At 40.0% G+C, this 27,842-nt stretch overlaps 2 protein-coding genes across 27 annotated transcripts in view; one reads left to right on the top strand and one right to left on the bottom strand.

Moving 5' to 3' along the window:
• Positions 1-21,151, bottom strand: part of ZNF567 (zinc finger protein 567) — a 43,878-nt gene extending 22,727 nt beyond the window's left edge. The window contains exons 1-5 of one of the 14 annotated variants that reach the window (XM_034638289.1): positions 21,013-21,151; positions 5,146-6,059; positions 4,544-4,605; positions 3,473-3,577; positions 1,209-1,282 (exon numbers count right to left, since the gene is read on the bottom strand). In XM_034638289.1, coding sequence (XP_034494180.1) covers positions 1,209-1,217 — 9 coding nt within the window. In that variant the 5' untranslated portion in view covers positions 1,218-1,282; positions 3,473-3,577; positions 4,544-4,605; positions 5,146-6,059; positions 21,013-21,151. The other 13 variants (XM_019801415.2, XM_019801418.2, XM_019801419.2 and 10 more) reach the window with 13 other exon arrangements.
• A 171-nt stretch (positions 21,152-21,322) lies between these two features.
• LOC100471113 (zinc finger protein 461) overlaps positions 21,323-27,842 on the top strand; it is a 47,638-nt gene continuing 41,118 nt past the window's right edge. For 4 of the 13 annotated variants that reach the window (XM_019801435.2, XM_034638348.1, XM_011227146.3 and 1 more), the window contains exons 1-2: positions 21,323-21,523; positions 23,908-23,994. In XM_019801435.2, the coding sequence (XP_019656994.1) occupies positions 23,986-23,994 (9 nt within the window). In that variant the 5' untranslated portion in view covers positions 21,323-21,523; positions 23,908-23,985. Of the gene's footprint in view, positions 21,524-22,894; positions 22,944-23,907; positions 23,995-27,842 lie in introns of those variants that run through there. The other 9 variants (XM_034638349.1, XM_011227147.3, XM_034638344.1 and 6 more) reach the window with 5 other exon arrangements.

Raw genomic sequence — 27,842 nt, 5'->3', positions numbered from 1 at the left:
TAGAATAGTGGTAGACTGTGAACAGGAACAGAAGATTGTAAAGAGACGAGAACCAATAAAGAATCTGGAGGACCCTAGTATTTAAGAGGTCCAGATACAAAGATGAATTTTCTTCCTTTTTAAAAAATATTTTATTTATTTATTTATTTAGAGAGCAAGTGCATGTGAGCGGGGGGTAGAGGGGAGGCACAAAGGGAGAGAGAGAATCCCAAGCAGACTCGGACAAGGGGCTCAATCCCCTAACCCCGAGATCATGATCTGAGCTGAAACCAAGAGTCAGACACTTAATGACTGAGCTACCCAGGTGCCCCTAAAGATGAATTTTCTGAAAGAACCAAGAGAGAGTAAAATCTTTGAAACCAAGCACAGAATATTTCAAGAGTTACACTTGTAATTCAGTACAGTGATCTAAGCACATACATTTACTTCTCCTGCCTCCAAATATAAAATTATAAGAAATTTAAACATAGGAACACCATTAGCATAATGGGGGAGTGTTATTGGCAGGCCACAGATTTTTAGGAATTGTTAGCAGCTATGAGCAAAACTGAAGGATCAGACAGGAGAAAAGCAAGATTCTCAGTTTTGTACAATTTGCCCAGCATAGCTCTATTCTCAAAGCCTCAAGACAAGTCTCCTTGACACTTATTAATAGAAATCTATCAATTCCATCTCCATCTTTACTGTTTTTTTTTTATGTTGATGGTATTTTTTTTTTTAAGATTTTATTTCTTTGACAGAGAGATAGACAGCACAAGTAGGCAGAGCGGCAGGCAGAAGGAGAGGGAGAAGCAGGCTCTCTGCTGAGCAGGGAGCCTGATGTGGGGCTCGATCCCAGGACCCTGAGATCATGACCTGAGCCGAAGGCAGACGCTTTACTGACTGAGGCACCCAGACGCCCCCATCTTTACTTTATCTAAACAAGACAAGGTCATGCAGTAATATGTTCTCATTTGAGGAAAAGCATTTTTTATCCCACCTCTGCTTGTGGGAGAAGACTGGGAAGATGTTCAATGATATACCCACTTAATGTGTGAACACTGATTAAAATTAGAAGGAGCATTTGTGGAAGGAAAAGGCTTATCTGGCCAATATGGGAAGAAATGGGGACCCCTTCTCTGTAAGAGGAATTTGGTGCAAGAAAGGCAAATGCTCAAATACCCATTTAAAAAAAAAAAATTTTTGGAAAGGAGAAACCTTCATCTCACCTGAGCCATGGTTTTGAGATCTGCAAGAGGTGACCAGTCTTCCTTTGGGTTCCTCTTTGGAAAAGAGGCAGTTCCTATGAAGGCAAAGCTGAGATGAAAAGAAGCCACATGACACTATACATGCCTTATAGCTCTCTTATGACTTAAGATTAAACTGAAGTTGCCTCCATTTCCCTTGCTTTGGCCCTTGACCATTCTGCACATTCCATGTAATTTACAGGGGCAGAATGAGCTAGACATATCTTATTTTACCCCCAAATCCAGAGATACAGGCTCTTGGGCAACAGGTTAGATTTTGGGCAAGTTCCCCTCCTTTCTAGCACCATCTTTCCTCTCTTAGCAGCCTACCTCCAAGCTGTTCTCCATAAGGCTCTACCATTTATACTATCACCAGCAATATATGAGAATACCTGTCACCCCACACCCTGACAAATGCTGATATAAACTTCTTAATATTTGCCTAACAGGTAGAAATAGTGGTTCTAGGTTTTATTTTTCTTATTATGTCAGAAAATAAGCTTCTTTTCATAAGTTTAAAAAACATCCTTAGTTTCTCATGTAAATCGTCTCTTATAATTCCTTCATTTCTCTATCATACTTTTATTTTCTAGATTGGTTATTAGATCTTTTTTAGAGGAAAGAAATATTGTATTTTTTTTTTTTTAGGATTTTTATTTATTTATTTGATAGAGCACAAGCAGCGGGAGCACTGGGCAGAGGGAGGGGGAGAAGCAGGCTTCCTGTGGAGAGGAGCCTGATGTGGGATGATCCCAGGACCCTGGGATCACGACCTGAGCCGAAGGCAGATACTTAACCAACTGAGCAACCCAGGTGCCCTGGAAATATTGCATTCACTTAAAATAATTTTTTATAGTTTCTCAATTGACTTTGTGTTTTTCCTATGCAAAAATAACTTATAACAGATTATTGACCATTTGGCTTAGTACTGTCAGGTGTTCAATAACATATTATTTCCTCCCTCCATCAAAACTGCCATCATATACTTTCCTTTATATATTTGAGTAGATCTGAATTTTATATTTAGTTTCACTGATCTGTTCATTTAATTGTCTGGATGACTCTGCAGTTACTACAGTTTTAAAACATATTTTAGTATCAGGTTAGGGCTATTTCCCCTTTCATTATCTTCTTTCAGAATTTTTGGCTTGTTCATATTCTCCTAAGAACTTTAGAAAGTTCAAAAATTTTACTGAAATTTTAATGGAACTGCATGATGTTAGGGAGTTTGAACACTTTATCACTTAGTGTCTTCCTATTCTTTTATTCAAGTCTTACTTTTTGAGTCCCTTAGGAGCATTAATTCTTTTTTCACAGATTACAAAATCCTTTGTAACTCATATTTTTGATGGCAACTTTTCACAGTTTTTGATACATATATATACATACACATAAGCACACATATAAAGCCTATTGATTTATCAATGTTTTTTCCAACAAACCTTTGAGTTTTCTTTTTTTTTTTTTTTTACAGATTTTATTTATTTATTCGACAGAGATCGAGAGCCAGCGAGAGAGGGAACACAAGCAGGGGGAGTGGGAGAGGAAGAAGCAGGCTCATAGCGGAAAAGCCTGATGTGGGGCTCAATCCCATAATGCCGGGATCACGCCCTGAGCCGAAGGCAGACGCTCAACCGCTGTGCCACCCAGGTGCCCCAACCTTTGAGTTTTCTAATTGTAGTCATTGTTTTCAACAGCATGGTAACTTAGAAATTTTTCTCTCAGTCTCAGCAGATGTCCCAAAGATGGTGAGCAAAACAAGCTTCTAAGTGTCCTTCATTCTAAAATAAAGTCTTGTAAAAAAAACATAACTTCAAGAGGCTGGAGAGGCTGAGAGAAGGAAATGTCTAGGAGAGTAAAAATTATTTTTAGGGCATAGCTTTCCAGGGGAAGAAAACAGGGGCCCCTCAGAGGTGGATGCCACTGGAAACCAAAGTGGTGAGAGAATTTTGGGGGAAATGTACATATTTCCAGGATTTGAGAGGGCAAAGTGATTGAGAGGGTTAATTCTCACCTGAGCTCTAGATGGGCAACCCATGGATGGAGCCTGCCTGGGTTGGCTTGGATCCTCTTGTCCAAGAGGACTCACGGGAGACACAACAAAACCCACCAGAGCAGGTAGACTACTGCATGCCCAGAGGAAACACTGAGGAGACAGCTGGAGAAGTGGCTGTACCCATGAGAAGGTAAGTGTATCTGGAAGTTCCCAGCAGTGGGTTCTCTCAGAAGGTTAAGAGATGACTTACACTAAATTATAATGGTACCAATCATGTTAGGCTCTTCTTGTCCTTGACTTCTGATTTGTCTCCTGTTTTCCAGCTCCCAATCCATTCCAACTAGGGACTACCTACCTAGGGGGGTAAAGAGACAAAACAGAGGTTGAAGAATTAAAGAAGAAACTGATCATGTACTCTTTTCCCCACAGGCTTCCAGCAGGAGGAACTTTTATTTTTATTTTTTAAAGATTTATTTATATGAAAGAGAGAGCATGAGCAGGGAGAGGGGCAGATGGAGAGAATATTCAAGCAGACTCCTGCTGAGCGTAGAGCCCAATGTGGGACTCGATCTCATGATCCATGAGATCATGACCTGAGCCAAAACCAAGAGTCAGACACTTAACTGACCGCCACCCAGGCACCCGGGAGAGAACTTTCAAAACAAGTTTGAAGTATTGATTTCTAGAGTGAATATCTTATTTAATAGCTATTAGAAGATGAGACTGCTCTCATCTGATTTGACTGATTTGAATGTTCAATAGATTCAGTCTTCAGAATGACTGAAGAAATTACTGAATCTGTCTAGGAATGCATCCAGCAGCAAGGAAAGAAAGAGATCCACCCAAATAGAAATTTTGAGTCGCAATTATGGAGAAATTTTTTATATGTGTCCTCCCAAATGGTGTTCTACTCATTTGAATGTACAGGTTATTAGTCAGTGTGGGGTTTCCCAATATACAATCCTACCATCTGAAAATTATTTTTATTTTACTTCCTTTCCTCCATTAAAAAAAAATCTCTACTTCACTTGTCTAATTGACGAAGGGTCAAATTTTATAAGTGTATAAAAAGGCCAATATTCAGACAATCTAAACAATACATATTTAACTGGTCATGCATCCAGTTTCTCAAGTGCTCCATCTCAGTCACACAATAAACAATATTCATGAATTACCGAGGACTGGCACACAAAACACTTTAAAAATTAGACAAAGACACAGTTATATCATCCACATAATCACAATCCCATAGGCACACGTCATGCATAATCTTACAGAGCCCATAAAAGACTTCTACACAAAGTAGCAAAATTTTACTCACAAACCCCTTACTGTCGTCTCTCCAAAGTCGCACGCAGTCTCAAACACAAATCGACTCGTAACCTATTTGAAAAATCAGACACACACAGAGACCATATCACTTTCACAAACAACCGGTTCCACAATGTCACACGCAATAACACATGCCCAAACTACACAAGGACAGCCACAAAAAGCTACACGAACTGAACGCCCGTGTGTGCCAGGCCGCACTCCAAGACTTGGGGTTTACTTACGGGGGGGAAAAACAGACAAAATTCCTGCCCTCCCCAACCTCACACCAGTCCCGGGCTTCTAGTTTCCTCTTCGGCGCTGTCCAGCCTGGACTACCAGTTGCCTCTAGGGCGCTCCCCGCCCAGGCTCCCTATTCCCTCCTCGGCGTTCCTCGGCCCTGGCTCCTGGTTCCTTCTTCTGCTTAGGTTCTTGCTTCCTTCCTCGCTCTCTGTAGGGCCCAGACTCTCGCCTTCCTCCCCGGCCTTCCTGGCCCAGGTTCCCTCTTCCTTCCTCGCTTTTCCCAGCCCAGATTCCCGCCTCCCTCCTCGGCATCCCCCCGGTCCCGCCATCACCCGCCTCCTCCACCTCCGTAAGACCCACCAGCCTCACCTTCGACCGCAGGCCAGCCGTCTGCGCCTGCGTACTCCCGCGCGGGCTGTTCCCAAGTGTCTCCGCGGCTCCGTCTTTGAGGCCGCAGTCTCCGCGCGCGCGCGCGCGCGCGCGCCTTCCCGACATACGGGCTTTTCCGGTCTTGAACTACATTTCCCACAGCTCCTATGCAGCTTTTGAAAAGAACTTTGATCCCTGGGTCCTTTCTGGTTATCTTCCGAAACTCTGAAAGTCGTCGCGCTCCGAGCGGCAACCGTCGCGCACGGTGAGGAAGCCCATCGCCCCCTCAGTGCGGACAGGGTGCAGTGTGTGGAGTCCGGGGCTCAAGCCTGTGTATGCGCGTTTGTGACCGTGACGAAGCCTAGTGCGAGTATGTGCGGTGATGTGGCCGACAGATGTATGATGTGTGTGTGTGTCCCAAATCGGATGCAGGACATTGTGGGTGACCGGTCGGCTGTGATGTGAGGCATGTGACACCGTGGGGTTTGAGACCACCCATCATAAGATAGTGCCTAGTTGTTACCTAGCGTGATGGAAGAGGCTTTTAATTCTCTGACCCGTTTTAATTCTCTGACCCGTTTGTGGAATGAGATGGAGCTTCACGTCTTCAGTTCTGAGTTTAACGTCGGGACTGAGGGGTCTGTTGAAGACTCTTTGAAAGTATATTTGTGCTTGTGAAGACTGCAATGCCTGTGTTAACTAGAGTCGCGCTGCACCGAAGCATGGCCCGAGTTGCCTTGTCAGGGAACCCCCACCTCTAGTGCCTAGCTTCATGCTTAACACAGTGGGAGTATCAGTGAAGATGATGTTGCCCATCTAAGGGCCACTTTTAGGTTCTGTTCTTTCTTAGGATCTGTATTCCTGGGTTCCCTGCAACTTCCTTTTTTCTCCTGCTTTAGAGCCATGGACCCCAGCTGCAGAGAAAAGGTCACCAAAAGGGAGTCAGATACTGAGTGGTAGTATAAAGGTTCCATACAAGCAAAAAAGCACCAACCTGTTTTGGGAATGAATTTTAGAATTGGAACAGTCCCTTAGGCAGAGTCCTAGGAAGACATTTGGAGAACCTAGGAGTGAGAGTCCTTCCTCAGAGGAACTCCCTTGGGAGCTGAGGTCAAGTTCCATGTTTCAGAACCACATCATTCCCAAAGGTGTCTCTCCAGGAAACTTGCTGTGAACTTAGAAAAAGTTTCAGCCCTGGATGTCAGTGATCCTGGCTTTTCCCTTTGACACTAAAAAGGATTAGCAGTACTCCCCATCTCCATTTTACTTCGGTGTGTGATAGATGGCAAGAGACTGTGTACAGTGGTGCTGAAGAATTTCTTCCAATTTCACTAGTCTGTGCTCCAAGAAAGGGCTGGTGTCTGATGATTCCCTCCTCTTCCCCTGCAGTGCTCTTCTCTGAGTGAGGAGCCCTGAATAAAAGAAAACGGGACTGGGCATATCTGAAACCAAGCTCAAGGTTGGGGGTTTTGTTGCCCTTGTTCTCTTTGTTTTTGTTTTTCAGAACAGGGAGTAATTGTTCTCCTGCAATGGTTAGGTTACTATTAGGCAGGGCCTTGTGACTAATAGCATGTGGTGGGAGTGACGTTCGTTTTAAGACTTTAGAGACAAAGCCTTAGGAGGTCTTGCAGCTTCTGCTCTTTTCCTCTTCCTGCCCTGAGACCACTTCAAACTGAAGGTTATGACTAGCTTGCTTAAAGACAAAAGATCACCTGGAAACAGAAGCCCAGCTGACATTCAGCAACAGCTGCCAGATATTTCATTGAGACTATATTAGACCATCCAGCCCCCACCATGCCACTGACTGCTATTGGATGAGTGGAATCAATAGAACCACTCAGCCAAGCCAAGCCCAATTTGCCAACCCCATAATAATGAGCTAATGGATGTTTTTTGTTTTAAGCCACAAACTTTTGGGATGGTTACACAGCAATAGATAACTGAAACAGGTGTTTAACTTTCTAGACTTTTAAAAAATCTATCACTCCATATTGATATAATTGTATTGGTCAACCTGTTTTGTAAAGTGATTTCTCTACTGGTATTCTATCTTGAAATTTTTCTACATCCTTAATTACTTTCTTCAGCTTTGCATTTATCTTGGTATTCTTTTACATGGATATTTTATAATTTAACTAGTAACTTTTCTGAGCAACTCCTTCTTACTGTCCAGCTCCCATGTCTTCACCAACTTTACATTCCCTTCCAGAAACTTAGCAAGACATGGGTTCCTGTCATTTCATGGGTATGTAGACTTAGGAATGTGGTATTGACTTCCGCTGAGTGGAGTATAGGTGACTCAACCCACTCAGAGGAATTATTTGTTCAAGGGTGTGATATAGGATCTATATACATTTTCCTAACTAATCAGCTGGGTCTCCAAGATTACAGTATCTCTTTTCCCCTTTCCAATTCAAAATCTGCATTCTGGAGCCATCTTACTTCCTTCACTGTGACTCGTTCGGGTACTTAGCTAATTTTCTGAAGGGCTGATTTAAGATTCCTGGAGGTAGAAATGGGTATCTCTGCTGTGTTTTCTAAAGTGTCATCGTCCCGATCCTCCAAGTTACTTTCTTAACTTCCTTTTCTGCCTAATCCTCAAACAAATGGTCTGAATTTCTGCATAGGTCACATCAGGCCTAAGTCCCATTTCTTCTCCTACATTAATTAATTTCCAAGGCAGATGTGATTTCCTTGTTGGAGCAATAGCTGGTGGAGAGATTGGCAATAAGAGATCTGAGCCGAGGTAATTGAGGGGCAACCAGCAAGAGGAATCCATTGTGTATTAAAATCCTAGGTTTCGTACTATACTTGGCTAATTGATTTAAATTAAAAAAAAAAACTTAGGTTTCAAAATTTAAGACCTTTAAGGTAGTAGAATCTGAAAGGCTTCACATCTATGAAGAAACTTCAGGCCACTTAAAGCCATAATTCATACCACTACAGCACTCTACTCCATGTTTCATACACATATCTCCTACTATTTTTTCTGCTTTCAAAGAGGCAGGGATTAGCTCTATTTTTTTCTGACTTAAAATTAGTACATTCTTAATTCAGAAATTTAGAAAATACAGAAAAGCTTAAAATAAAGCTCATTTAGAAACAGCTTTTTTTTTTTTTTAAAGATTTTATTTATTTATTCGACAGAGTAGAGACAGCCAGCGAGAGAGGGAACACAAGCAGGGGGAGTGGGAGAGGAAGAAGCAGGCTCATAGTGGAAGAGCCTGATGTGGCTCGATCCCAGATCGCCGGGATCACGCCCTGAGCCGAAGGCAGACGCTTAACCGCTGTGCCACCCAGGCGCCCCAGCTTTTTTTTTTTTTTAAGATTTTATTTATCTGACAGAGAAAGACAGCGAGAGACGGGGGAACACAAGCAGGGGGAGTGGGAGAGGAAGAAGCAGGCTCCCAGCGGAGGAGCCTGATGTGGGGCTTGATCCCAGGACTCCAGGATCAAGCCCTGAGCCGAAGGCAGATGCTTAACGACTGAGCCACCCAGGCGCCCCTAGAAACAGCTTCTTTGAACATTTTATTACAAATCATTTCATCTGTTTCTCTGTGAATTAACACATGGATATAGGCATATACGACTTATTCATTCAAAACAGAATCATACCACAATACTGTTTTGTAATTCACCTTCTTCATCTAACAAAATATAGTGAACAGCTTTTCATGTTATCAAATTACAAACTACCACCATGTTTTGACTACATTGTCTGGATATACTATCCAGGTATTTCCCTATTGAATGATATTTAACTTCTTTCAGCTTTCCCCCACACAGTATTTCACTGCACACTCCTTTTTGTGAACATGTATATCTTAAAGTCTTAAACATTGTTGAGAATGAGGTTTTCAAAGTTAAAGTCAACTTATATACCTTCAACAATTGCCCTGCTTAAATTTTCACCAACATACCATAAAGAGTGTCTATTCTACTAATATAGGGTATTATCAGTCCTTTTAAATCTACCTTTACTGGAAGTTGTGCTTGTTTGTTTAAATGAATTATCTATGCTGAGGTTTCAGTTAATGTAATAAAATCTGGGCATCTGGGATAAAAACCAGAATTCGAAGAGCACTGATTTAGAGAAATGTGGATTCAAAACATAGACCCATCATTTACTGAGCATGTATAATTTCTTTTCCTTCATTTTAAACAAGACTTTTGTACAAAATAGAACACAGATCTTAAAATCATAGCTTAATGATTTTATAAACCCTTACAACCACCATTTGATAAAGATAAACTCCAACATCTCAGAGGCCTTCCTCATGTCTCTTCCCAATCAATATACCTCAAAGTTAACCATTATTTTGACCTCTATCACAATAATTGAACTTTATAGAACTGCAGTCATACAGTATGTACTTTTGTGTCTGGCCTCTTTCATCCAACATTGTATCCATAACAGGCACCGAGCTGTACAGGGCAGTAGCTTGTAACTTAACATAGTATTATATTATGTGAATGTACCATAATTTATTTATCCATTCTCTTGTTGATAGAGTATTTGAGTTTCCATTTTTGGCTATTATGAGTAAAGTTACTATGAACATTCTTGTGTCAGTCTTTGGCATGCATATGAAATCAGTTGTTTGTGTTATGTACCCAAAAATAGAATTGCTACGTTAGAAAGTAAATGTTTAGATTTAATAAATATTGCAAAATAGTGTTTGAAAGTGAATGTTCCATTTTATGCTCCCACGTGCTGTGTATGAGAATTCCAGTTGCCTCACCCGATCAGCATTATTATTGTCAGTGTTTTGAATTTTAGCCATTTTAATGGGTGTGTATGGTATATTTATATTTAATTTGCATTCTCCTTATGACCAATGATGCTGCAAACAAAATCCCACACAGCTTGGAATGAACAAAATTGAAATAAGTGAAGTTTCGCAATAAAAGTGAGTGCATAGCTTACCATACGACTCAGCCAACTGAGACCTTGGCCATTTATCCCAGAGAAATGAAAACACAGGTTTACACAAACACCTATGCATGAATGTTCATAGTAGATTTGTAATAACCCCAAACTGGAAATAACCCAAATGTTTTTCAACAGGTAAATGGTTAAACAAACTAGGGTTCATCTCTACCATGGAAAAACACTGGCGATAAAAAGGAATGAACCACTGAAACACACAATTTGGGTGGATCTCAAGGGAATTATGCTAACTGAAAAAGAACCAATCTCGTAAAGTTATAATCTGTATGAGTCCATTTATATAACATTCTTAAAGTGCAAAACTATAGAGATGGAGAGCAGGTTAGAGGATGCCAGGAATTGGGTGGAGAGGAGGTGGCTGTGACTATAAAAGGGTAGCAAAAGGGATCCTTCGGATAGAACTGTTCTGAATCATGATGGTAGTGGTTGTCACATGACTCTGCACAAATAATAAGAATGCAAAGAACTAAATATACACATAGATACACAAATGGGTGCATGTAAAACTGGCAAAAGATATAAGTTCTGTGGAGTATATCAATATCAATATCTTGGTCATGATATTGTACTATAATTTTACAAGAAATAACCATTGAGGGAAGCTGGGTGAAGGTTATGTGGGATCTCTATATTATTTCTTACAACTGCATGTAAATCTATAATCTCAAAATAAAAAATTAAAATATAAGCATATAGCTGGGACAAGTTTCCTGGTTTACCATGTGGGAAAAAATAGAATTATATCCATACCTTACATTATCCCACCACAAAAATAAACTCCAAATAGATTAGGAATGTAAACATAAGAAATGAAACCATATAGGTCTTAGAGGAAAGCATCAGTGAATCCCTCTTTAACCTCAATATAAGAAAGAACTTTCTTACTATGATTCAGAAAACAGATGCAATAAAAGAAAATATTCAGATTTGACTACATTAGGAAAAAAACATAAAATCAAAAGACAACTCACAAATTGGGAAAAAAATATTTGCAAGGTGTATCACAAATAAAGGGCTAATATTCCTGTATTAGTTTGCTAGGGCTGTCACAACCAAATACCACCAACTGGGTGGTTTAAACAACAAAAATTACTTTTCTCACAGTTTGAAAGCTGAAGTCCAAGATGAAGGTATTGGCAGGTTTACTTTCTCCTGAGGTCTCTTCTGCTTGGCCTGAAGATGGCTCACTGAGTCCTCATGTGGTCTTTTCTCTGTATGTATGCACCCCTGGTGTGTCTCTCTGTATACCCTAATCTCCTCTTTGCATAAGGACACTAGTTAGATTGGATTAGGGTCCCTAGTCTACGGCCATACCACCCCGGCCATACCACCCCGATCGAATGCGCCCGATCGATTGTCTGATCTCGATCGATTGTCTGATCTCGGAAGCTAAGCAGGGTCGGGCCTGGTTAGTACTTGGATGGGATTGAGGTCCCTAACAACCTCACTTTAACTTAACTCTTTAAAGGCCCTATCTCCAAATAAAGTCACATTCTAAGGTATGGGGCAAGGGATTAGGGCCTCAATGTTAGGAATTGGGGGTGGGGACATAATTCAGTCCATAAGAATTCCTAATATTAAAAAAACCCTCTTCATAATATATACAAATTTTGAATCATTATGTTGTACATCTGAAACTAATGTTATATGTCAATTTACACCTCAATTAAAAAAAAACTCTTAAAATTGAGGGAAATACCAAAAAATTTGACAGAAAAATGGCTAAAAGGAACAAACAATTCACAAAAAAATATGTAAAAGTAACACTTAAATGTATGAAAAGAGAAATGGAAATTAAAATGATACTGGCACCATTTCCCACCTATCAGAATGGCAAAAATTTTAAAGTATAACAACATATAAGACAGGGTATAATAGCCTGCATGGTGACTCACAAAAAAGATATGTCTAGGTCCTAATCTCTGGAATTTATGAATGTTAATTTAGAAATTAAGAATTAATTAAATTAAATATAATTAAATTAAGGACCTTGAGATGAAGAGTTTATCTTGGATTGTCTGGATGGACCCTAAATCCAATGATAAGTGTCTTTGTAGGGGTGAGTCAGAGAAAGATTTGACAGAGGAAGAGGAGGCAATGTGACCATGCAGGCAGAAATTGGAGTGATGGGGCCACGGGTCAAGGAATACTTACAGCCACCAGATTGTGGAAGAAGCAAAGAACAGATTCTTCCCTAATTCTTCCCTAAAGACTCCCTCTTTAGAGTCTTTAGAGGGAGTCTGGCTCTAATGACTTCTTGATTTTGGACTTCTGACCCCAGAACTATGAGAGAAAACAATTACTGTTTGTGATGATTTGTTACAGCATTTGTTACAGTTAGCAGCCACAGAAAACTAATACACAGGGGATTAGGCAGTATCATATATTGCTGGTACAAGCCTATAGTGGGGCATATAACAGTATGTTTAAAAACTATCTACATTTAAAAAACCCCAAATATCTGCATTCGACCCTGAACAACACAGGGGTTTATGGATGCTTATCCTCTGTGCAGTTGAAAATCTTATGTAACTTTTGACTCCCCCCAAAACTTAACTACTAATAGCCTACTGTTGTGTTTTTTTTTTTTTTTAAGATTTTATCTATTCATTTGACAGAGATAGAGACAGCCAGCGAGAGAGGGAACACAAGCAGGGGGAGCGGGACAGGAAGAAGCAGGCTCATAGCAGAGGAGCCTGATTGTGGGGCTCGATCCCATAATGCCGGGATCACGCCCTGAGCCGAAGGCAGACGCTTAACCGCTGTGCCACCCAGGCGCCCCCTAATAGCCTACTGTTGACTGGAATCCTTACCAATAACAATAGTTATTGCCTATAAGTGGACCTGCACAGTTCAAACCACTGCTGTTCAAGTATATATTTACCTGACATCCAATATTAGGAATTTACTCTAAAGATACACTTCCATCGTTAAAAAATGGAAGTTTTTTACATTACAATAGATGCTCGAGACTTTGTTGGTATGGAAAAATGTTCACTAGTGTTAGACAAGGAAGGTAGGTTTCAGAATAGCCGCATGTAGCCAATTCTGTTTTTTGAAAGGAAAGTCTATAATACAGGGAGGGTAAAGGGATTTACAGTAAATGGTCATAGTGGATTATTGTTATTTTAGGATTCCCACTGTTTTCTGAATTTTAGTGCTCTGTATTTATTTCTTTTATATTCACAAAATATTATAGAAGTAGCTACAGACACAGTGACAGAATGGGGATGATGGTGACGTGTCTTTGAGAATTCATGCTAAAGAAAGCTTCTCAAACACCTTAAAGTTCTAGCTCTTCACATCAGCTGGGCTTTTACCTGCAATGGCTTCCCTCTTCCTGAAGCTGTTTACTCATTGGTTTCTCCACCATTCAGGGCTGTCTCCTTTCCTCTAATAAGGAAATCACATCTGGCTTAGAGATATAAACTCCTATATATAGGAAATGAAATGGGACTTGGGTCTGCTGAGGTGCTGCCAATCTGGGATGAATGGCCAGAGGAAGATCAAATCACCTTAGGTATCAAGAAAATGAAGCCTCAGTAAAAACAAAATGCAGTTGTTTGTATCCAATTACACAAATGCCAAATCAGTTCATCAATGACTCTCCAGAGATTCATATTGAAGGAGGATACTTCCAGTAGGCAGATTATAAACAATGAGCAAAAATATTCTTAATGGGCAAAACCAGGCTCCAACATCCTATCCTTGTAGTTACATCCTTCTGAACAGGGTTCAGGCACTCACCCTTTACCTTGGGGAACTAGATGGACGTGTTTGGAAGTGACAGTCCTGCAAACAACAAAAACATTCCAACTCCACAAACCCCTCCATATGACCCTGGAAGGGGAAGGTGGGCCAGATGTGGGAGCTAGGCAGCATATAGAAGGAATTTCTCTGGCATCGTTCAGCTTTCTGAGTCTAGCAGGAATATACAAATTTAATAAATTCCAGAACTTCCTCACAATAAGGTATTATGTGGTCATTAAAAATTAAATTGAGGAATAACAAATACAGAAATATTCAAAATAAACTGACAGTAGCTAAAGCAGGTTACTACACAACATGTACAACTATTCCATTTACCAAAAGGTCATCTATATCATTACAGATAGAATGTCAGACATCAGCAATAGAAAGAAAAATACCTGGAATTTTACCTCTAAATGTTAAAATTATTGATTTCTAGTCTGTGATACTGACTTTTTGTTTATGTATACTTCCATAACTTACATAAATTTAAGTATACTTCCTATTTTCTTTACAAGAACCAAGAATGTCTTGATTTTAGATTATGTTATAAAAAATTTTATTAAAGTGAAGTTCTTCAAAAATAGGTGAAAAAAATTGTGTTGTAAGTCTTTAGGTTAAATTTATAGCTCAGCATATTCTAAATATAGTTAGCTAGGAATAATTTCTCTTATGTCCCTTCTAACAGTTTCTTTCCAAGCATACCTAGGGGTTTTCTGCCTAGAGAAGAGCTAAGAGGCTCAAACCCTGGTCTAGTTGTTTTATGTCTTTTAATGGAAGAATTCCAGGTAGCAATTATATCTTATTCATTTGTGTTTCTTCCAAGTACACAGGCACAACTTCTTGTATACTGTAGGCATGTTCAAGGTCTTACACAGAAATCCCACTTCTGGGGCACCTGGGTGGCACAGCAGTTAAGCGTCTGCCTTCGGCTCAGGGCGTGATCCTGGTGTTATGGGATCGAGCCCCACATCAGGCTTCTCTGCTATGAGCCTGCTTCTTCCTCTCCCACTCCCCCTGCTTGTGTTCCCTCTCTCGCTGGCTGTCTCTATCTCTGTCGAATAAACAAATAAAAATCTTTAAAAAAAAAAAAAGAAATTCCACTTCTAGGATACTTTGTCTTAGGAAGAATTAGAAATAAATAAGTATTACAAGGATATTCACTGAGGAATTCCTGATAATATGGGCACCTGGGTGGCTCAGTCAGTTAAGTGTCTGCCTTCGGCTCAGGTCATAATCCCAGTGACCTGGGATCGAGCCCCAAATTGGGCTCTCCAGTCAGTGGGGAGTCTGCTTCTCTCTCTCTCTCCTTGCCCCTCCCCCTGCTCATGTGTGCTTGCTCTCTCTCTCAAATAGATAAGTAATTTTTAAAAAGAATTCTTGATAATTTAGTAAAAAAAAAAAAGTTTCAGAATAAACAGTGTGTTAAATAAGATATAATAGACCACACTATAATCATGATTTTGGCCTTGATTTAATTGTCAAAGAGAGATACTCATCAGGAATGGCTTAGTGAAATACAGCAGAGGGTATAGAGTTGGAAAATAGAATCTGGTAGTTAAATAAAGATTGAGGACTTACTCAAGTTCTAGTTTCATCTCTCAAGAACTCTGTGACATTTCACAACTTATTTCAGCCCTTGATGTCTCACTTGCCTAAGCAGATTACTGGGGATGGTAATACCTCCCTCACAGAGTTCTCATGAAGATTAAATTAGACAATACACGTCCTTATAATAGTGTATTAGTCAGAGTTCTCCAGAGAAACAGAAACAACAGGATGTATATGTCTGTCTGTATGTGTGTATTGAGAGAGAGAGAAAAGAGAGGTTAAGAAAGAGATTTTAAGGAATTGGCTTATGAGATTGTGGAAGCCTGTTAAGTCCAAAATCTGTAGGTCATGTCAGTAGGTTGAACACCCAGGGAACAGCTGTGATTTGAATCCAAAAGCTGTCTGCTGGTAGAGTTCCTTTCTGCTCAGGAAGAGGGCAGGCTTTAGTCTATCAAGGCCTTCAACTGATTGGATGAGGCCCACCCACATTCTGGAGGGTAATCTGCTTTAATTTAAATTAAATGTTAATCTCATCTAATAAACACCTTCACAGAAACATCCGGAACGATATTTGACCAAATATTTGGGCATCATGGCCCAGTCGTTACATAAAATTATGCATCATAAGTCCACCCCATGTCAACTTGGCACCTATATGCATCTCCCTGTAAACCATACTTAATATCTGCATAAAAACAGTAACAAGGTCATACATCCACTTAACATGATACAACTGTCCTGCATACAACCAGAAAATACACGAATCCCTTCCCCAGAAGAGAGTGCAAAGTCTTGCAGGATGTTTACTTTTCTCCCTTAAACTCATAACTTAAATATTATGATGTAAAATTAACAATACGTATATACTGTAAGGTCAATACATCTTATATTACATGATAATGGTATAAAAAAGGAACAAAGACATTTATATACATACAAACACACAACAAAATAAACACTCATGACAATCATAGTCCTAATTTCTGAAACTGGTCACATGGTTGTAGTAGGCATTTATAACTACTTTCTTCTACCACCCATTCCATATTCCCTTTGCTCTCAGCAAGCTCCTCAGCTGGTCATGGTTCTTTACCTGGTGGGGTGACCCAACGTTCATTCTTGGATATTTGGCCCACGAGTAATCCTGTCTTTTATAGTTTGTAGTTTGCCATTCACTTTAATCATAGGGCAGGGTAATATTAAGAGATGCCCCAAAGGATCTCCTGTACTCAAGACACACTCCTCCTCATCTCCATTGTGGAGCAGCAGTCCAACTTCCCTTTGGTAGTCAAGATCAATCACCACAGCCAGCACACTTACTCCCTTCTCTGTCTTTTGATTCAGAGGGATGAGAAACCCAAAGTGGTTGGGTAGCAGTCTTAATTTACAGTTGAATGGAATCACTGTATCTCCTGGTGGAAGCATTCCTCCCCTTGGAACTAAAACCTCTGTGCAGCAGACCACAGGTTGTGGGGAGGGGAAGCAAAAATTTTGCTATTGGGTCACTACAGGTAATAGTCAGTGGTGACACTCCCATTTCCACCCCTTGATTCCTGGCCTTGTGAATCCTGACTATGGAAAAAACAGCACTAGATACTGGATGCTGATACCAGAGCATACACAGCCTTCTGCAGAAGCATGCCCCAGCCCTGCAAGATACTGCCACCTAGCTGCCACTGTGACTGAGTCTTCAAAACATCATTCCATCTGTCAAGCAGCTGCTTCAGAATGGTGAGGAACTTGGGAAGACCAGTGAATTCTATGAGGATGCGCCCGCTGCTGCACTTCAATTACTGTGATAGGAGTTCCTTGATCAGAAGCAATGCTGTTTAGAATACCATGATTGTGGATAAGGCATTCTGTAATTCCACTGGCAGAAGCATTATGTACAGTATAGGCAAATCTGTATCCAGAGTGTCTGTTCTATTAAGGAAAAAAAAATGTTGCCCCTTCCACGATGGAGGCAGTCCAGTGTAATCACCCTGCCACCAGAGAATAGTGTCATACTGGGGACTCAGTGTTGGTCTCCTCTGCTGGCAGACTTCATTCAGCAGTAGCTGTAACCAGGTCGGCCTTAATGAGCGGACACCCATGTTGCTGAACTGCCATAACTGCCACTATGGCCACTTTGTTCAAGAAACTATAGGGTGATGACAGGGGTGACTGAGGAAAGAAACCAACTAGTGTCCAAAGACTGGGTCATCCCATCCACTTTATTAAAATCCTCCTCTACTGAGCATTTAACGTGGGACACAAAGAGCTTCACTTTTACCCATTCAGAGAGGTCTGTACCTCTTTTTCAGACTTCCTTTGCATGAATTTTCTAATCATGTTCCTTCCAAGTTTCTGACCACCCAGCCAAACCACTGGCCACAGCCTATGAATCAGTATGTAATCGCACATCTGACCACTTCTTCCAAGCAAAAACAAAACAAAACAAAAACCAGGTGCACTGCTCAAAGCTCTGACCAGTAGGATTACTCGTGCCTTCAAGGCATACTTGACCCAATCACTTATAGGACACTTCCATTTTATGTGAGTGCTGCTATGCATACCAAATTTAATGGTTTCTTGGGTCAGATTACACCCTGTTTATGATGGTAACTTGGTGGCCCATGGTTTAGTCTCTAAGGCAAGTAGTAGACCAAAACCTGTTTCTCAAAAGGAGAGTAGTTAACTGCAGAGAATGGTATGGCTTTGCTTCAAAATCCTAAGGGCCTGCACTGTGACCCATCTATAGGGTCCTGCCAAAGGCTTTAGACAGCATCACTATCTGCCTCTGATATTTCAAACACCCTTGGATTTACTGGGCCTTATGGCCCAAGAGGCAAAGTGCTTGCATAGCTGTTTGGACCTGTTGCAGAGTCACAGAGCCTTCTCTTGTTCTGGGCCCTACTCAAAACTAGCAGCTTTTCACGTCACTCGGTAAACGGGCCGAAATAACACACCCAAATGAGGAATAGGTTGCCTCCAAAATCCAGAGGTCCACTAGGCTTTGTGCCTCTTTTTTGGCTGTAGGAGGAGCCAGATGCAACAACTTATCCTTCATCCTTAGAAGGGATATCATGACATGCCCCACACCACTGGATCCCTAGAAATTTCACCAAGGTAGTACAAGGCCTCTAAGTTTTTGTTGGATTTATTTCCCAACCCAGATACCCAGATGTCTTGTCAGTAAATCTAGAGTAGTTGCCATTTCTTGCTCGCTAGGTCCAGTGGCATAATGTCATGAACGTAATTGACCAGTGTGACATCTTGTGGAAGGGAAAGATAATTAAGATCCCCGTGAACTAAATTATTGTACATATAAACTAAATTATAGGGCTGGGGAGCTGATGTACCCCTGAGGTAGGGCACTGAAGGTATATTACTTGTTTTTGCCAAATGCAAACAGTTGCTTCTGGTTGTCTTTATTAACAGGGATGGAGGGGGAAAAATTTCCAGATCAGTAATTGCATAGCAGATACTAGGGAATGTGTTAATTTGTTCAAGTAATGAAATCACATTTGGTAAAACAGCTGCAGTTGGAGTCACCACCAGCTAATGAAAACCCAGTGTCAGTCTCCAAGATTTCTCTGTCTGCAGAGACCAGATAAGCAAGCTGAATGAGGATATGGTGGGAATCACCACCTGTGCATCTTTAAAGTTCTTAATAGTAGCACTAATGTCTGCAATCCCTCCAGGAATGCAGTATTTTTTTTGGTCTATTACTATTATTATTTTTTTAGGCAGAGGCAGTTTTAGTAGTTTTCACTTGTCCTTTCCTCACTCAACAGGCAGAGAGACAGTTGCTGAGTTATCCATTCCAGAACTGGGGGAAAAACCACAGGATGGGTTCAGGCAGCCCTGAGTCTGCTGTGAGATGGATTTTAGCTAAAACAACATTAATCACCAGACCTCCTTAAGCCTCTACCCTGACTGTGAGGTTTTGGGTCCCCTGGAATTGGTGACAGCTCAAAGCCAATGTCCAAGGTCTGATAATTTCCTTTCCCTCAATGTATGGTCACCCTGGTAAAGGCTGTGGGTTCCTTTAGGAAGGCATGGGGGAAAATCATCAGCATAAATTTTTGGCAGTGTAGCAGGGTTTTTCGTTCAAGGGGTTCTGGGTCTGTATATTGGGTCAAGTTTGAGAATTGTCTGACAGTCCATGACTTTTTATTATTCAGGTTAGGCTTTCGTTCATTTGAATAGAACTCTTTCACTTATACAGATTGAGTGAGAAGTTAGACTTCCCATCTATTACACTTCCACCAAAGAATACTAACCATACTCTCAGTTACCCTATAACAGAGATCTCAAAAAAATCTTTATAATCATTTTGCATTCATCACAATAAATTAGTTCATATTTTTTAAATCTATGCTTTAAGTTATACTTAGATTTTTTAAAATTTCCATTGGAAACTTAATTTTCAAGTAAAACCTACTCTTCAGGAAGCTTAACTATTATCTTTTTTTTTTTTTTTTAAGATTTTTTTTTTCCCTGACAGAGAGAGACAGCAAGAGAGGGAACACAAGCAAGGTGTGAGAGGGAGAAGCAGGCTTCTCGCTGAACAGGACCCTGGGATCATGACCTGAGCCGAAGGCAGGCACTTAAGGGCTGAGCCACCTAGGCGCCCCTCATTATCTTTTAAGAGGTAAGTAAAGAGGTTTAGAGTACTCAATCTCACAGTACTGCAGTCTCTCGTAGTTACTACATCCTGATCACAGCCACACACATTATCTTCCATCCAGATTTTAACTTGCATAAGTTACACTCAAACATACAAAAACAAATTTACCAGATCTTTCACATGATCTCCCAATCATACTCAGTTAAAACTCACAAATATCAACCTCTAAGTCACAACATTTAATCAACTGCCCTTGCACTGTTATACAATTCATACAGAGACTTGGGTACAGTCACAAACCACTTCCCCATACTTTGTATATTTCACTCAACACCTTGGACAATACCAAGTGCAAACGAACTTGTACACGTGACCAAGAATCAGACCCAGAAACACAACCACTTGTTCTCACTGATACAGTTCTTCACATGGCACTTTGAGACAGGGTTTCTGGGCTTTCAGCAAGGTTAAAAATCTTTAGATTTGTCTCTTCTGGCAGATAGTCTGTATTAGTTCCCACCCCTCTCGGTCAATTCTGGTTTCTTACACACACTTAGACCCCACAATATCGCTTCATGCCTCCCTCACGCATACATGTAAGGCTCAGGATCAGCTCCGTCTGGCCCAGGGATGTTTCATCCACCAGAGAGACCAGCCTCCTCCCTTCTCGCGAGGGACACCTGCCACAGCCAACTACTCCTGCTCGTCACATGTAGACCCAAAAGCAAACAGCCTTTCACAGAACGTTACAAACTCACTGCCCGCGCCGCCCACAAGCATGCGTAATCAATCAATCACCGGTCTCAATCACACGGTCTCAAATGGCCCCTCCCTCTTAAGCCACGTTACATTACACACTTCACAATCACTGCGCATGGTCCCACACGAGTAGCACGACCACTATTTCAAACGGTCTCAAAAACGTTTCACAAACTAATTTCCTCACTCAGGACACCCTCAGTTGGTGTAACACAGACATCCTCTCCCTCTCGATCAGACTCACCCTCTGCCAGTCGCACCTTCGGTCTCTTCAGAAAACACATCTCGCACTGCCACCTTACAGACGAAGGCCGGATCCCGCCGCATCAGACAATTCTCAAACCACAGCACGTGCGCGTCCATCTTGAGGGGTAGGGACAGCCAGGGTGCCAGGCTTGAAATCCGCTCTCAGAGGAATCCGAGGACCCGAATTCAGGCCCCAAATTCGGGTCTGAGCCTTGGAAAGGGAGAGTTTGTAGCGTCCCTCCAGGCCCGAGAGAAACTGCGCAGGTGCATCCCGAAACCGGGCGGAAGATTTACCTCTTTCAGCTCTCGGGCGCTTTCCTTTCGGACTACGTTTCCCAGAGGACACAGCGATTCAAACTATTTCCGGTAGGGACGTTGGCGGACTAGTCGGCCGCGGAAGGAGGGGAGGGCTTTTTACCCGACCAGCAGAGTGTGCAAGGCTGGGCGTGCGGCCTCGCATGGAATGCGAATCAGAATTTGGACCAAAGACCTACCTGAGGATGCTGAAGGTAAGGACTCCTGGAGCTCCAGGCCTGGGCAAGCGGAGTGTCTGCAGTGTTAGGCCTCTAAAGTGCGGGAGCTGCTCTAGGGAGGATAGATTGGGTGGTTGTGAGTGCGTGAAGGAAACTGAGTTTATCTCCGGACTACTTGTATTTGGCTATTAGTCGTGAGAGCGACCGGATTCGGGAGCGTGCTTTTGTGACAGTGTAATTGTCTGCGTGACCATTTGTGTGAATGGAATTTGTATGTGATTGTGACCATGATTGCGGGTGGCTATTTATGTAAGCCTCAGATACTTGCATAAACAAATAAATAAATAAATAAATAAATAAATAAATAAATAAATAAATAAATAAATAAATAAAACAACTACACAAAGCGTTACACCCGGCAGTTAGGGAGACATTACAGTATTCAGCTGTAGATTCATACAATGCAAAGCTAAATGGACATAATCCAACCCACGTTTATCATTATCCCAGAACCACAGACACATATATAGTAAAACAAAAACAGCCACTCCCCAACCACAGACTGCCCTTATGCCCACTTAGCCCTCATCCCCAACAATTATATGTAGAGCTCAAACACATCAACACGTGTCATAGAATCATAGTTAACATGGTCACAGACAATGCCTACCCCACATCACACACAAGGTCACACAAAGTTTCAAGAAAGGCCTGGTTGGGGGCACTGGCTGGTTCAGTCAGTAGAGCATGGGATTCTTGATCTTGGAGATGTGAATTCAGCTCCACACTGGGTTTAGAAATTACTTAGGGGGGCGCCTGGGTGGCACAGCGGTTAAGCGTCTGCCTTCGGCTCAGGGCGTGATCCCGGCGTTATGGGATCGAGCCCCACATCAGGCTCCTCCACTATGAGCCTGCTTCTTCCTGTCCCACTCCCCCTGCTTGTGTTCCCTCTCTCACTGGCTGTCTCTATCTCTGTCAAATAAATAAATAAAATCTTAAAAAAAAAAAAAAAGAAATTACTTAGGAAAAGCCTGGTGTCTCCTAGTTCTTCTCTACCTCACTACTTCTGCCATTCTCCTTAGAAACACCTAGGGTAGGAGGAAAGAATGGTGCTGTTGCACATCCAAAATCAGTGTCTAAGATGATTAGGTGCTGCTACTTACCTGGAATGTTCATATAAACTTCTAAAATTCCTTTGTTATATTTCCTCATTTAAAGTAAAAATTATCTATAATTCTTCAACCACTCTAAACATTTTTTTAAAACGATTTTATTTATTTATTTATTTATTTATTTATTTATTTATTTATTTAATAGAGAGAAGGGGACCACATGAGCAGGGAGAGGAGAAGAGGTAGAGGGACAAGCCACCCCACACAGGGCTTGATCCCGCTGAGATCATGACCTGAGCCGAAACCAAGAGTGAGATGAATAACCAACTGCGTGAGCCACCCAGGTGCCCCCACTTTAAACATTTTATTATGAATACTTTCACCTTTCTTATATGCATACATATATGCTTACGTATGTATGTATGTATTTTTCCCCGAAAGGTTAGACCACAATACACATTGTTTTGTAATTCTTTATTGCACGGTATTTAGATCTTTTGTCTGTATTCAGGAATAAATTTCATAATATTTTCCAGGATGTTTCCAGGTGTGCTTTTTTAGTTCTCACCAGTACTGCAAAATAAAGTCTCAAGTATTTATTTTGGTCTGGAATTTTTTTATTTTTATTTTTTTTACTGATAGGGCTCATGTGCATGTGTGTGCGGAGGGTGGGAGGGGGCCAGTGGGAGAGGGTGATAGAGAGAATCTTCAGCAGGCTCCAGGCTAGACCCAAAGCCCAACACAGGCTGGATCTCGTGACTTGAGTTGAAATCAAGAGTCTATTGCTTAACTGACGGCGCCACCCAGGCGCCCCTAGTCTCTACATTTTTGTTCTATTTATTTCCTCTTTTTCGTCCGTGTTCCATCAGTCTCTATTTTTGAAATTCCTGTGAGTCATGCATTAGGGCTTTTGGGTCGTTTTTTATTTCTCTAATCTTTTTGTAATGTCCATTTCCTTTTCTTTTTCCTCTTAATTCAGTGATGATCTTGTCAGAATAGGTCTGAATAGGTTGGTTGGGTCCCTTTTATCATAGGGTTGGGACACTGGTCTGTGTCTCTAAATCTTTCCTGCTAAAACGCCTGGGCCCAGTCTTTCTTTCTGAATCCATCCTCCTATACCTGGCTTCCCTTCTTGTTTTGAGTAAGGTTGGGATTTGTCCAATTTCCCTCTAATCTTTTATATATGTGTGTATGGGGACTGGGCATAGGAGACATGAAGGGGGAAGAAAAATGTCATTCTATATTAGCACTCTGGGAGCTAAGAAGCAAGATCATCTCATATCTTTTTTTTAAACCCCTCTCATCCAGCAGTATTTTCTTTGGACTGTGAGTTTCTCCTAAAGTGGAACTAAGAAGAGGACTAATACATTGAATTTTTAAAAAACCATGGCCCATGTAAGTTGATGTTTTTTTTGTTGTTGTTGTTCCTAATTGATGTCCTTTTTTTTCTATAGTCATATGAATATTTGCATTCTTTATCCTGATACTGTTGCCTGACTGAATATCATGCAATACCTTACTAATGAGTAAGTGTTGGTTTCAAAACTTGAAGGTCTTCCTTTTTGCTCCTCTCCTTTCTAACCAGTGTTCTTACAGTCATTCAGTAAATCATTTTTCATTTCCCATATGCTCAGACTTCTTCAGGAGAAGGAGAGAACAGAAATAGTATTCTTTTGAGGGAACTATTGATGTCTCTCTTGTTAGAACTTTGATTTGATGAGGTGATTTAACAAATATTTATTGAGTACTTACTATGTGACAGGCACTCTTCTAGGTAACTACGAATAAATTGGTGGGGGAAAAAATCAGACCTGTACAAATCATCCCTTGTGGAACTTAACTTGTAGTAAGAGAGAAAAAAAATACATTTATATAATACCAGACTTAAGTTTTAAGGCACACAGATATATATACACATACGTGTGAACAAATGAACAAAACAATTACAAGATAAAACTAAGAGCAAAAACCAAATATATGTCCTATCAATAAATGTGTATGAATTTTAACTCAGAAAAAGGCTTTTAGATTGAGTCTCAAAGAAAAACTCTATTCTCTGCACTTAAGAGACTCTGAGACACTTAAGTGACTCAGAAAGTTTAATGAAAGGATGGATAAATTATACCAGACAAATAGAAACTAAAAACACAGAAATTCAGGCCATCTCACACTATTAAACATGGCAAAGAAGGACGCTGTATAATTCTAAGGTATATGTTTCAAAACAGAATAACATAGTTATAAATACACATGTATCAAATACTATAGCATCACATTTCCTTGAGCAAATAGGAAAGCAGATAAAAGAAGAAAGTAGTAGAGGACACTAATCCTTTCAAAGTCAAGTCAAGTGGACAAATTTAGTAAGGATGAAACACTCCCATCAAATCTACCTAATTAATAGATATGGAATTCTGTATCCTAGTAATAATGAATATACATTCTTTTTAAGTGTCCATAGATCAATCAGGAAAAATAACAAAATATTAGGCCACAATAAAGTCCAAGTAGGTAGAGATGATAAACCATGTTCTTTGAACACAGTGAAATTCAGCTAGGATTTAATAACAAAATCATAAAAGTAAAGTTACTCTTACCAACAATTTGTAAAATCTGTCTCAATAACTCCTGGATCAAAGAAGAACTCTAAAAGTAAAGAATTTCTGGTACTCTGTGATAGCAGTACATTTTGGAACCCATGGGATTTAATTAAAGTAAGACTGTAAGGGCAAAGTTACAGCTTTAATGCTTCTAACAAAAATAATGAAAATATATAAGTTGAAAGGAAGTAGAAGGAAATATGGAAGGAATTTATAAAGATAAAAATTGTATGTGTTAGAAAACAGGAACAGCTTATCATTAATAAGATAATAAGACAAATTGCAAATTAGGAAAGAAAGAGAATGCTCAATATAAAAATTTAAAAAGGGGAAAATCCATAGAAACAAAGGAATTAAAAAGAATCTTGAAAAAGTACTTTATTGGATTATTTGCAAATGCATCTTATTTATCTACATATATACTATTTTAATTGCTCTTCTTAAGATCTGAATTTCTGTTTGGTGTCATTTCTTTTTAGCTTGAATATCTTCCTTCAGCATTTCCTGTAGTTTGTGTCTTTTGATCATAAATACTCTCAGCTCTCTTTACGTGAAAATGTCTTTGTTACACCTTAATTTATCAAGTCAGGAAATGCATCCTCTTCTATTTTCTGGAAGAATTTATTGAATTGTATTATTTCTTCCTCAATTGTCTGATAGAATTCAACAACAAAGACACCTGTGGTAAGCAGAATAATGACCCCTAGAGATGTCTATGTGCTAATCCTGGAACCTGTGAATATGGTACCTTATGTGGCAAGAGGGAATTTACAGATGTTATTAAATTAATGATTTTTAAATAGGGAGATTATTTTTGATTATCTGAAGAATCGGGATCAGAGGGAGATATGAGAATGTAATGTGTATATTAGAGAAATGCAATGTTACCGGCTTTGAAGATGGGGGAAAAGGGGCTATGATCCATGTAAGTGGCCTCTAGAGGCTAGACGAGGCAAGGAGAAGGCAAGGAAATAGACTTTACTAAAGCTACCAGAAAGGTACACAGCCCTGCTGACACCTGGATTTAGTCTAGTGAAACCGTTGTTGGACTTCTAACATACAGAACTGAGATAATAAATTTGTTATTTTAAGCTACTGTATTTGTTATAGCAACAGTAGAAAGTGAATACACCGTCTGAATTTGAAGTTTTCTTCATGGGGAGACTTTAATTAATTGATATAGGGTTTTATTTCTTTTTTTTTTTTAAGATTTTATTTATTTATTTATTCGTGAGGGAGGGAGAGAGCACAAGTGAGGGGCAGAGGGAGAAGCAGACTCCCTGATGAGCAGGGAGCCTGATGCGGGGCTCCATCCCAGGACCCCAGGACCATGACCCCAGCTGAAGGCAGATGCTCAACCAACTGAGCCACCCACGTGCCCCAGTTTTATTTCTTCTTGAATTAGTTATTTGTGTCTTTCAAGAAATTCATTTATTTCCATTTAGATGTCAAATTTATTAGTGTAAAGTTGTTTATAATATTCCCTTATTACCCTTTCAATGCCTGTCAGATCTATAGTAATGCCCCTCTCTTAATTCCTGATGTTAATAATTTGTCTTTTTTTCTTGTTGAGTGTACTAGCAGTGTATCAATTTTATTGATCTTTTCAAAAATCAGCTTTTAGTTTTGATTTTTCTTTCCAGTTTGCCCTTGTCTTGATTGCTATTTCATTGATTATTGATCTTATTCTTTCCTTTTTCCTGCATACTTTGGGTTTAATTTTCTCCTCTTTTTTGAGTTCAAAATTCCCTTTTTTCTTTTACCCATGGGCTACTGAGAAGACTGCTCTTTAACTTACAAATTTTGGGGCACTTTTTCAGATTTTTCTGAGAATTCATTTTTAATTTATTTAATTCATAATTTAATTCTGTTGTGGTCAGAGAACATACTCTGTGATATCAGTCCTTTTAAATTTATTGAGACTTGTTTTATGGCCCAAAATGTGGACTGTTTTGGTGAATGCTCAGTGTGCATTTGGGGAAAAAAAAAAGCGGTGTTATACTATTGTTGGATAGAGTATTTATCAGTTAGGTCAAGTGTTTTGTAGTACTCAACTCTTATATATCTTTTCTGATTTTTGGTCACTTGGTCTATCAATTACTGAGAGAGGACTGTTGAAACCTACACATACAGCTGTTTATTTGTTACAATTCTGTCAGTTTTGCTTTATGTTTTGAAATTCTGTTAGTAGGTGCATGCATATTTAGGATTACTATGTCTTTTTTTTTTAAGTTTATTTATTTATTTATTTATTTATTTATTTATTTATTTATGTATTTATTTTTAAGTGATCTCTATACCCAATGGGGGCTTGAGCTCACAACCCTGAGATCATGAGTTGCACGCTCTTCTGACTGAGCCACCCAGGTGTCCCAAGATTCCTATATCTTCTTGATGAATTAATCCCTTTATTATGAAATGTTCCTTTTGATAATATTCTTTTTCTTGCATTCTGTTTATTAATATAACTGCTTCAGCTTTTATTGTTATTTCATGGCATATCTTTTTCTATCCTTTTATTTTAACTTATTTTAAGTGTATCTCATATAATAGCATATAGTTTGGTCCTACTTTTTTATGCAGTCTGATAATCTCCACCTTCGATTATCTAGACCAGGAGTTAGCAATCTGTGGTATGCTGAC

This window comes from Ailuropoda melanoleuca, chromosome 12, assembly GCF_002007445.2.
Source record: "Ailuropoda melanoleuca isolate Jingjing chromosome 12, ASM200744v2, whole genome shotgun sequence".
Taxonomy (NCBI): domain Eukaryota; kingdom Metazoa; phylum Chordata; class Mammalia; order Carnivora; family Ursidae; genus Ailuropoda; species Ailuropoda melanoleuca.
This window is presented reverse-complemented; position numbering and strand designations above follow the sequence as displayed.